The sequence below is a fragment of the Gekko japonicus genome, unplaced genomic scaffold (assembly GCF_001447785.1).
Source record: "Gekko japonicus isolate JY-2015 unplaced genomic scaffold, Gekko_japonicus_V1.1 scaffold2078, whole genome shotgun sequence".
Classification (NCBI taxonomy): domain Eukaryota; kingdom Metazoa; phylum Chordata; class Lepidosauria; order Squamata; family Gekkonidae; genus Gekko; species Gekko japonicus.
The window spans coordinates 231,617-243,928 of NW_015176038.1; the positions used below are offsets into that span (position 1 = coordinate 231,617).

General features: G+C 43.2%; 1 protein-coding gene across 1 annotated transcript in view; it reads left to right on the forward strand.

Moving 5' to 3' along the window:
• The first annotated feature begins 354 nt into the window (after positions 1-354).
• Positions 355-12,312, forward strand: part of CHN1 (chimerin 1) — a 40,641-nt gene continuing 28,683 nt past the window's right edge. Inside the window, exon 1 of the mRNA XM_015426643.1 lies at positions 355-606. Within this exon, the coding sequence (XP_015282129.1) occupies positions 355-606 (252 nt within the window). The remainder of the gene's footprint in view (positions 607-12,312) is intronic.

Below are 12,312 nucleotides of genomic sequence, written 5' to 3' on the forward strand. Positions count from 1 at the left end.
ATCAATATGGTTGGGAACAGGGGAGAAAAGAGCCTAGAGAACTGCTTCCTTGACATCAGCTGCATCGATTTCTAAATGGATGAAGACACCCTGGGCATTCTTTTGTAAACAGTGATTCCCCTTCTTGTTCACATCCAGACCCATAAGTTTTCAAGCTTAACCTGGAGAGAGGTTTTTAAAAAGAAACAGAAGAAGCTGTGTTGCTACTCCTGCATAACAGTAACAGCAGCAAGTTTACAGTGATACTCAGTTTAGGGTTTTTAGAGTAATGCTGTTTTGATTTATTTATTTATTTTGGAAGAAAATTCAATTTGCTATAAGTGCAGTGTTTGTCTCTTTCTCTCTCTCTCCAAAATGCCATCCAAAGAGTCTTGGTCAGGGCAAAAAGCTAATAGATCTGCTGTTCACAACTCGAAACAGGAGAGCCGTCAAAGAGATTTATTGATGGCAGCTTTGGGAATGCGACTGGGCTTTCAAAAGTCGTCTGCCACAATCTGGCAACCTCTTAAACTCTTTGCTTATTCGCAGCTGACATCGCTTGTCAGAAGAGCAACTCTGAAGGAAAATGAACACATTCCAAAGTATGAGAAGGTTCACAGTTTCAAGGTAAGACAGTGGTCTGCTTCATTACATTGCTAGATACTTGCCATTTGTTTGAGCCGCATGCTATATTATTTGAGAAGTGGGGGGGGGAATCCAATGAGCATCATTTAAGTAAAGTCATACTTTGCACGTTTAAATTAATTTAAACAATTTGAAAAGGGACAACTGAAGATGAGTTGTTAGGACCGGCACTATGCGTATATGAAAGTGTCAGGGGGAGTTATTTTAACTGAATTCTTGTTCCCAAAGATTCCCCTCTCCCAATCTTTGGTCAGAACATTAAACAGATCTTATCCCTGTTTAGTACTGTTAAGTAGCATCAGATGCCAGCAGCGTACTCAGTTGCATCTGGAGGCAGCAGATGGTCCACATTTCTCTTGCTTTCTAGTTTTTCATTTGCTCCATTAATGAATTGACCATGATGAAAAGAATGAGTCTTCCCACAGAGTTCTTAAAGTTGCTGCATCTGCATCTCTTTATTCACACGCTGGTTTTTGTTTTGTTTTTCTGCCTCTTTACGTTTTATGTAACCTCTAATTATTGCCTGATAAATTTTAAAAATAGAACACGCTTTCCCATTATCTCTTGGGGTACTGGGTATAAATTATATACTTGTGCTGTGTATGTTAATTCAAAACTGTTTGTAGTCAGTTTATTCCACTCATCTAATTAAAAAGGGTGCATATTGAATGAAGGTTTTGTAAACAGAATAATCACTTATTGCGCACACACAGAAAAGAGAGAGAGAGAGTGAGAGAGGAACTAGCACACCAAAGACCATGAGTTTATGTTCTAAAAAGTTGCTGCCTGGGTGGTCAAGGATAAAAATACGGCCCACTTTCCTACTTAATGCTCTGATCCAGGAATGAAAAAAATGCCTTCTAGGCTTTTGAGCTCCAGGACACATGCAGAGCTCCACCTCTAGGAATGAAATGGGCATGCACCTAGTCTCTTTCCACTGAAATGTCTTGAGACTCATTGTGTACAGAACACCGGAGTGTGCATATGGGGCTCTGGACCAGAGATCCAGGCTTTGGAATTATTTGAAACTCAGCTCATTCTCCCAGTGTTGGGGGGGGGGACACATAACTTGCAAAGATGCCCCCTGTATCTTTTTTTTACTGTCTTCCAGTACTGTTAGTTGGCTTTCATCCATTTATGTCCTTTTTGCTGTCCTGCTCTCTCTGTACACTTGTAGCTGCCATGCTATGCTTGCTTAGGTTCACACTGCGTTAACTTGCAGTGAACATGCATCCCAGTCTTGTGCAGTACTCAGAAGTACGTCCCACTCATTTCAGGAAGATTTAGAAATGAACATAGGATTGCAGCCTAAAGCATGCCTGCCTGAGTACTCCGTTTGCAGCCAGACTGTACTGTTTTCAGATTTCAGTCATCCAAGCAACCTCCCGGCACATTAATGTTTTCAGAATGAAGCCGTTTTCATTTATGTATTTGTTTGTTTTTATTTTATTTTTTATTTAATACATTTTTATTCTGCACTTCTTCCAAGGAGTTTAGAGCAATATACATTGGTTTCCCCTCTCCTCCATTTTACGCTCCTGACAAACCTGCGAGGTAGGCTGGGCTAGGATAGAGTGATCAACCAAGGTTTCTTATGAGTATCCCTGGCAACTCAAAAGACTGCTCAGTTTTTGTTGCTTGAAAAAATGACAGCAGTTTGAATGATGCTCAGGCAGTAGCTTTTGGCAGATTTGGGGCGGGGACGACGACAATTCAGAGATTGGCGGGGGGGGGGAAATAAGCTTTCATCATACCTGACATATAAAAGCTGCTACCAAAGGCACTAAGGTACCCGCAAAATTATTTAATTTGTTCCCCCACCCACCCTTCTCCCCAATGGGGACCCAAATCAGCTTACATGATCGTCGTCCCCTCCATTTTTCCTTCCAACAACTCGGTGAGGTAGGTTAAGCCAAGAGAGTGTGACTGGCCCAAGGTCACTCAGTGATCTTCCATGGCACAAGTAGAGATTTGAACTGGGGTCTCCCAGATACTGGTCCAGCACTCTTAACCACTACACCGCACTGGCTCTCGCGGCGGAAAAAGCTGTCCCTGATACACAGAACATTGAGGGAGTTATTACCGTATCTTTAAGAGCACCAAAACCAGGTGTTCCCCAGAGTGTTAAAAAAAATTAATAGCAGCCAGAAAATTAAAAGCAAACAGAAGAATTCAAACATAAATAAAACAGGAGCCACCCCATTAAATAATTCAAATTTTCCATTACTTGCTGTGATAATACAAACCTTGTTTACATTAAATTAGGCTCCTTGATTTGATGGTTTTAAAGAAAATGATTTGATTTTATGTTTTGGGACCTTAGCACTGCCAAGGACTTAATGATACTCTAATCCAGTGGTATTCCCAGTATAGCCGTAGGGCAGGATCCAGGCTTCAGTGTAATAAGCACGTCTACACTGTGAATTTAAACTGGTTTGAAACTGGTTTAACAGTAGTCCATCATTCTCCATGAAGAAGCATGGGAACTGTTGTGCAGAAAGTTTCCTGTTGTAGAACTACAATTCCCAGAATTCCTGGGTTGGGAGATGACAGAAGGCCCATGGCCTTGCTGAAGCTCCATTGGAAGGGAAGCGAACTGGGGAGGGGAATAGGGATGCCAGGCTCCAGGTGGGACCTAGGGATCCCCCAGAATTACAGCTCATCTCAGACAGAGATCAGTTCCCCTGGATAAAATGGACACTTTGGAGGGTGGAAACTGACTAATTAGTGTGCACAGTCTGGTTGTTTTTAAGTTACCTGCAAAGATTCTGAAAATCACAATGCCCATCAGAAGTAGAAAGCAATGGTAGTGCTTTCCAGGGGAACAACATAGACAACGGGAGGAGCAGGATAAGCCTCAAGGTCATGGTCTAAACTTAGAATTATTTTAAGAAAATAAGTTATGTGATGTTTTCTTAGGACAGGATCACCTTGCTGGTTCTCCTTGGTGATACCTCTGACCTCTCCAGCATTTGAATACAAAACTGGGTACATGCGGACCTAGGCAACTTATTGAAGAGCAGGAGTTAGTAGATCTTTTTTCGTCTACGGCTCCTGAACTGATGCTGTGTAGGGCAGCATTTATTGGGAGCAGTTGTTCACAGTAATGAGAGTTTGGAATTTCTTTCAGCACTAACACAGGTGAGGGTACAAGTTCTCGCTTCACCTAGGGTTGCCAACCTCCAGGTGGTGGCCAGAGATCTCCTAAAATTACAGCTGGTCTCCAGATGACAGATATCAGTTCCCCTGGAGAAAATGGCTGCCTTGGAAGGTGGACTCTAATGCATTATACTTCTCTGAATGCCCTCCTCTCCCCTAGCTCCACCCTACCCAGGCTTCACCCCTCCCCCCAAATCTCCAGGAATTTCCCAACCCAGAGCTGGCAACCCTAGCATCACCCCAGATTTCATAGAATCACAGAGTTGGAAGGGGTCTCCAGGGTCATCTAGTCCAACCCCCTGCACAATGCAGGAAATTCACAAATCCCTCCCCACCACCACCACCAGTGCCCCCTGCTCCATGCCCAGAAGGGCGGGGGAACCCTCCAGGATCCCCGGCCAAACTGGCCTGGAGAACAGTTGCTTCCTAGCCTTAAAGGGGTGATCAGCATTTCCCTGGGCGTGTAAGAAAGGGCCACAAGAACCACGCACTGATGCAACCCTTCCTTCAGAGGGTTAACTTCCTTCAGAGGTTTAATTCCTATTTTGATAGTTGTTTATAATCTCAAAAGGTCAGGTGCCCATCAGAGCTCAAATGATGTTGGCTCACTTGATCTTGACAGCAGTAGTCATCAGAGGAGCAAGACTAGGTCTACAGATAGAGGCCTGGGTCCCATACTTTCCTTCCCGCTTGCGCAGCGTGGTCCTCTTGCAGCATGCAGACCTCTGGCACTTTCTGCTCATGAAAGAGTCTGCGCGTTACGCAAGGTGGGGAAATGACTAGCTCCAGAAGGTCACCCTGTGCAAGCGAAATGAATGCACTCATTAAACGTTGCTCTTTCAAAGTAATTTTTGAAATGTCCTTACACAGTAACCAAACAAATGCAGTCTCACCTGTTCCATTAATGCATGCTGCAGTCACACCCCCCCCCCAAAAAAAACCCCACTGGATTATTCAACCTGTTTGTCTACCTACATGTTACGGTAATTTGTTTCTACAGATGATTACTAGCAAAGTCTCGTCTCTCTTTGCAGCCCCAGTTTGTGTGTGTGTGTGCGCGCGCGTGCGTGCCTTGGAAGGCACATGCTTTAAATGAATCTAGGGAACCAGCTTAAAAATTTTTTATTTCCACGTAAGCTTAAGCACTGTGCCTTTTTTCTCTATCCTAAGCATTTCATTAGTATATGCACAGTGTAAAACTAACAGGCCACATTGCTTTCTCTGTATTCTGGAATGTTTAAAGCTATTAAAACAGGCCTTCCCCCCCTATTAACGGGGGCCTCCGTATATTGTTTCCAGACAAATCTCACTTTGACACATTGCTGCTGGTGAGTCTGCTGCCTTTACACGTGTGTGGCCTGAGGAGCCGAGGCGCTCTCGCCATGTGATGAAGTGTAGAAGGGCTCTAATGAGGCAGCCAAGGCACTTGCCTCAAGGACTTGATCTAGCTTGTCACAGTCTCTTATCGTCAGCCGCTCCCACCCCTCAAAAAAAAAAAATTAGCTACAGCATCGTAGCCAAGTGAGTTCCTTTCATTATCCGTTTCTTGTGGTACTCTTTTACATATCTGAGTTGAGTTGCCCTTCTAAGAAGCGCTGCCATTTTGTGATTTATAGTGCCGTCCTAACAAGAGTTACAGCTTTCAAAGGCCATTGACTTCAGTGGATTTAGAAGGGTATGAGTCTGTTTAGGTTTGCCCTGTCAGATGGCTAATCGTGCTTTATAGCCTGTCGTAAAATGGCCAAGGTCTGTTGTACATTTTTTTTTTTACAAAAAATGTGTGTATACACACAACATCAAGACACTGTTCCTTTGTCTTCCACTTCCTGTACTGATTTGTCTCTGGCCTCACCGGAACTCAATTTCTGCTTGTTCACATTCCCACTGACAGCATCATTACACTATATGGGGAAGTAAACAAGACATGGCCAAACTTCTGATGGGGAGCGAGTGAGGGCCGAAAAGAATGTTGAGCTACTCAGTATTCAGGGCCTGCACTGTTCTAATGCTGATAAACATGCTATTTATATACAGCAGTGAAGGATGCTAGAGTGCCCAGTGCCAGATGTCCCCAATGTCCTCTGAAGTCTTTAACAATGTTGTTGGCCTTCATTCAAGGCAGACTCAGTACTTTGTACAAAACTCAGCCTTGTCTAAAATACAGGAGTGGAGAATGGATCTCTGTTGGGCTCAGTTCAGATGACACAAGCAAACCGGAGCTTGTGGTGCATCCTTACCTCACAGTAAGGCTTTTTTTGTAGAAAAAGCCCAGCAGGAACTCATTAGCATAATAGGCCACACCCAGAAGCACAAACTCATGAGCCTATTAGGCCACACCCTGACAGTGCAGCTCATTAGCATATTAGGTCACACCCCCATGCCTTCCCTTAGCTTACCCAGGCATGGGGAGGCATTTAAATGCCTCTCCAATCCTTCCAGGGTCCCCCCTGGCCTGCCCGCCTCAGAGTCGCGGGGGGGTGTCGCTCTCCAGCCCTTCCCTCTGTAGCCACGCATGCAGAGGCTTTGGCTGTAGTGGGCATGGCCAACTCTGAAGCCAGCCGAAACTCCGTTCCTGTGCGTTCCTGCCCAAAAATAGCCCTGCCTCACAGGTATCATGGCATAGTGGTTAAGAGCGACATACTCTACTCTGGAGCACCAGGTTTGATTCCCCAGTCTTCCACAGGAAGCCTTTTGGGTCACCTTCGGCCAGCCACAGTTTCTCTCAGAACTCTCTCAGCCCCACCTGCCTTGCAAGGTGCCCGTTATGGGGAGAGAAAGGGAAGCCTCTTAGGGTTTTCTTCTGTTCTCGCTCGTCTTCTTCACTTCCTCCTTCCTTCCTTCCTTCATGTAGCACACCGACTGAAGATGGCAGTCTTTAACTCCAGTCAGTTGTGACGTCCCAATATGAATCCTTTAAGAAATGTGTGTGTGAAGTGCCATCAAGTTGTAGACGACTTATGAAGACCCCGTCGGGTTTTCAAGTCAAGAGTTGTACAGAAGTGATGTGCCATTGCCCACCTCTGCATGGCAACCCTGGAATCCTTCAGTGGCCCCCAATCCAAGTACTAACAAGGGCCAACTCTGCTTCGCTCCTGAGACCTGAGGAGATCAGGCTAACCTGGGCCATCCAAGTCAGGGCTCCATAAGAAAAAGGGTATCCCCACCCCCACCCCCAGCCGGTAACTCAGATTCTGAGCCACAGTATAAACCCAGTTCAGAATCCCAGTTATTGCAATAGAAACTTACCTCAGTTTGTTCAGGTTCCCTCATTCTGACTTCATGGCAAATCGGAGTCAATTGAAGACTTCAGTCTTGGCATACCATGCGAGGGCAGGAGAGATTATATGAGCCTTGCTGCAGTTAACCAGCCTCAAGCCCACCACAAACAAACTCTTATTTCTTTGAACTGAACTTTGTTGTGGCAAATGAAAGAAAGCAGCTACTGCAGGACCTTTGTTGTTTTAGACCCTTTGCTCAGATCTCCTGGACGACCAGATTTCCAAGTCCCGTTTATTAAGCCTTTTCTATACAGCTACGGCTCCCAGTTATCTGCATTTATCCAGATCTTTTCAGTGTCTTCTTCAGGCTGTTCAGATAAACATGCTGTCCCCTTAAGCTATTCCGGTACCACAATCTCTGGTATGAATATGCTAATCCCATTAATGTCAACAGTTTCCTAAGTGTTCTTTTCATTTTCCCCCCCTTCTCAATTTTTTTCTCCCTCCTCTGTGAAATGGAAATAATGTTTGCCTTCCAAACTACAGAAATGTCTTCTGTTCATGTTTTAAGCGTTGAGAGGGAAAACCTTGTAAAACAAAGAATAAGCATTAACAATGGTGTGATTCAAATTTAAACAGAGCCTTAGTTAATTAACCTTCCAATTATTTGCAGCTTCAAGTAAGCCACAGAAGAAAGGGGGGGGGGTGCTTTTGGCAGGAAGTTGAGCTTCCCACCAAACAGCTGACCTGCTGCAGAGTGAGAGGGCTTGGATGGCCTCCCGGCATGTTTAATATGCTTTGAACAGGCTGGAAGAAATCTCTGCCCACCCACCTTCTGCTCCACTCTGCCACGGACATCTCTGCCACCACCCCACCTGAGACGGGCCAGCCCACCAGCCCGGAGCCTCCCCCCAAAAAAGATCACTGGTTCCTCAGTGATCCAAGAAATGTGCAGTTCTTGTTCTGAGCCCCCCCCCCCCCCCACATAGCCCTTTGCGTTTCTCTCATGACATTCACCAGGTCCAGTTTTAGTCCCATACCAACCAGAGAATCTGACAAAGCTGGTGTGAGCCGCCCCCCCCCCCCACATAGCCCTTTGCGTTTCTCTCATGACATTCACCAGGTCCAGTTTTAGTCCCATACCAACCAGAGAATCTGACAAAGCTGGTGATCGTAGGAAGTACAGTATTGATGCCGCTTGTCCTGTAGTGCATATAAAAGTAAAAAATGTGTCATCTTTTGTCTTTTTTTTTTAACAACATGCAGTGCATGAAGGATGCTGAATTTGTAAAGGAGACAATCTTATCTGAGCAGCTGAAGGGGGAACTCATGCCTGGCAGTGCTCATAAAACAGAGGCTTTTAAAAAAAAATCTCAAAGGGTCTAACAGTAGGAGAGTGCTTTTGTTTGCCTCTTGGTCATATTGGTCGACTGTGGTCACTGCCTGTGCGCATATAGTCATTTGATCAGCGGCTCTATCAAGGCCTTTCTTACAACTTCAGAGGAAATTGTATTGCATTCCCTCTGTATATGTTGATAACTGTTGGAAACATTTATCTGATAAATACTAACACCAGTTCAAGGAGGTCTGATTAAAAACTCCTGTGCAAATCCCAGAGAGGGAGTGGGGAGCTCCCTGTCTCTCCTGCTCATCGCTTCCCTCTCTTTTTGGTGGCTCTAGATTTGGGTTGCTTCCATACCCGCCTGGATTTTTCCCTGCATGGAATGTAGGAAAGCCCCCAGATTAAAAGGGAACAGCCACCTGAGCATGTTCTGTGGGTTTCCTTGGAGTGTCTCTTTTTAAACTAAATCCAGTTCAAAGTGGGGACTGCTGAGGGAGCTTCCCCCACACAAACACACACACCTTTAGTCATCTCAAGGGCACTTCCCCTTTCCCAGCCCAGAGATTCTACCTTTACTGTGCACGATTCATAGGCACAACGTATTCGGACAGAGTTTGTAAAGGTGGAACTGGTCAGCTTGAGTTCTTAGAACATATTTTATTGGAGTGTAAAATTCGGTCTGATCTGAGAGAAAGGTATTTGTCCTCCCTCTTAATAGGTTATGTGAATTTATCATCGCAAAAAACTGTCCAGTTTTCACTTGTAGATGAGCCTGGAAAACCACCTTAGCAGTCACTAAATATTTAGCTGTGGAGATTGCCTGTAAGAGGCTTGAATTTGATCTGTTCAAGATCTTTTAAGTCAGAAGAACAGTAAGATAAGAAGAATATTTTCTTTCCTTCTGTAATCTACATGTGTCATTGCTTATCTGAGCATTCTTTCTCTTTTAATTAGATTCCCACAAATGAGCCTCGAGCATCTTCTGTATTCCCCCATCTTAGTGAACTATGGCATATGATTAGGTTGTTTCTCCCTTATAAACACGGCCAGATACTCAGGCAGGGAAGGGAGAAACTGCGTAGAAGTTTCATCCAAGGCTCTCTGTGCCTGGCTCTGGATAAATCAGGCTGCCTTCCCTAGCAACCACATTATTAATTTCCAAAGCCTCACAGTCAAATAGGAAGAACACAGAAATATAGGCATGGGTGTCTCTTAAGGCTGGTGGTACTGACATAGGTTAATAAAAAAGCTTCCTATCTTACTGCAAGGGAGAATATGATAAGGCCCCATATATCTCTGGGTTTATGACAGGGGTATGAAAAGTATTTACTCCAGAGAAGTCTGATTGGGTTCAGTGGGACTATTCCACAAGTGATTTGTGGGCCAGGGGCTTTGAAGCTGTTTTCTGCCCTTTTCAGAGCTTAGCATTTTGCCTTCACATTTATGCATTAGGTTTTGATCATTATATATGATTTATACATTAATAATAGGTTGAAATAAATACATTGTTTGCTGTTTATTTAAAGATGGCTGCAAAGAAACTTTTTCACAGGGAGAACTGTATCCTTTTTTAAAAAAAAAGTAATAACATACAGTAACAAGGTTTTCATAATTTAGAAATGTGACTCTTTACTTTGGAAATTGTGAATGGAATTTGGTCTGTGGGTGAATACTAAAACAGCTGTGCTCTCACATCTTATATGACATACAGTGAATACTGGATTTTTAAGGGGGGGAAATAAGGAAATCAGTTGTCTTGTTCCACAGGAATGTTCAGGTATATGGCAAAAGGAATGCCAAATATCTTTTTTCAGAAGCACCAAAGTAGTTTGTTGGAAAGGAAATGGGGGCTAATCCCTAATTTTGCAACTTCGTATCCTTGGAAATGGGAGTATGAGCATGTTTTGGATCTGCTGGCTTGTGCTCAATGGGAAGAAAACAATACAAATTTGATCCTAAAAGCCATCCTTTCTTCCTGCCTTTGCCCTTGTTCTTGTTTCACACATTTCATCTCATTACTTCTTATTTCCTAGTGCCCAAAATGTTGGAAGATACACACTTTTGTTTTTATTAAAACTTAATGGGGATTCCCATCGTCCTGGGAGGAATACACAAAATGGTTCTGAAGATAGACAAAAAGATAGATATTGAGTTAGTTAAGACATGAAGACACAACATAGTACAGTTAGCGCAAGCCTTAACAAAATGAAACCCTCACTAAGAAATGTACTATCATTTGATTTTCCAAGTTTCCAACGCTACATGAATTCATGGTTATACCCCTCATATCCCGAAACTATATAACTTTCAGTAAGATTTCAAGTTTAGAAAAGTAGTAGTTTTTCATATGTTTATAACAAATGCTGTATTAATTGCGAACCTAATCATTCTTTTTATTTTCTGTTAAAATTGAAGTGGTTATAACTTACCTTAATAGTTGTATGAATTGCAAGACTTCAATAAAAAATTGTTGGGAAAAAAAAACTTAGCATGTTTGTAGTGTTTTATCTTCTCAGGGCCTGATTCCCCAGGGTTGTATTTCCCCTTTCTTTAAAGAAAAAGAGCAAAGGGGGAAAATTAAAATCCAGCAGCTACATAAAGTTTTTTAAAAGAAACAAAAATATACACATAAAGTAGAGGCAAAAATATAACAATGGGTGGCAGATCTACACATAAGTTTCTATACACACTTTCCAGATATCTAAAGATAAGTCCACAATTGTTGTCTATATGCCATACATTCAAAAATTGATAAAAGTTCTTTCCTCAATCCATTGATTTCCTGGAGGTGGGCTTTTATCATTCCAGTGTTGTAATATGAGTCCTTTAGCCGTAGTAAGGGCACAGAGAGACAATTTCCATTGGCCATTGGTTAATCTCTGAGAGACAGACAGATAGTTTAAAAGTACATATGCATGCTCAAAAAGACCTGATTCTGCAGTTGAAGCATTCTTGGTATGAGAATTCAGCTATGCTCAACACTTAACCATACGAGAGCACCCTCAACAAGAGTTTTCCCCGTTAAAAAGTTCTGCAGATTTTGCCAACCAATAGTTAGAAAAGGCTGGAATGAGGAGAGATTAAATATGCAGAGTGGAGGAGGAGCCAGCCGATGGTTGCCTGTCTTCTTAATGGTTCATTTTCCATAGAAGTCATGAGAGAATTTAAAGGTAAAAGAGATCTGGGGGGGGGGTGAAGAACTGGTTCCTCTGTCACTATGGGCCTGCAGGAATCTGGCAAGAGCATTGCATAGCCCAGTTCTGAGACAACTGGGGAACAGGCCTGTTCAAATCAGGGTCCCCCACCCTTTTTAAAATAGCTGTGAGGCGAATCAGATTATTTCTGTAGTGTGTACATGTGGAGAGGTTAACCCTTTCCCTTTCTTGAAGATAGATTCAGGTGGGTAGCCGTGTTGGTCTGAAGCAATAGAACAGAGTCCAGTGGCACCTTTAAGACCAACAAAGTTGAATTCTGGGTATAAACTATTGTGTGCATGCCCAGAATTAAACTTTGTTGGTCTTAAAGGTGCCACTGGACTCAAATTTTGTCAGTTTCCTGATTTACATTGGCCCATAAAGGGCCTCTATGAGGAAAATGGTAGAGAGGGTTGAATTAGAACATTCTCCCCAATTGTCATAGTTAGACTTGAACCACTCTGGGTGCCTCCATGTTTTTTTTTAGCATTTTAAAAATGAAATTTTCGTGGATCCCTCATCCTTTCATCAAGTTTGGCCTGTAGCTATCTCACCCTGGTCGGTCCCTTTTCTAGGCTTTCATTTTTGAAAGTTTTGCACCATAATCCGGTGTGGATACCGATAGCCAAACTTAAGCATGTTAAGGTCTACTGATAAGAATTGGGAGAGTTAAGCCCATGCTTAATTTTCTACAATTGAAATCGACAGGATGGAAAATGGCTAAGCTTTGGTTGAATAATGTCCTTTGTCAGCCTTTAAAGTGCCACAGTACTCT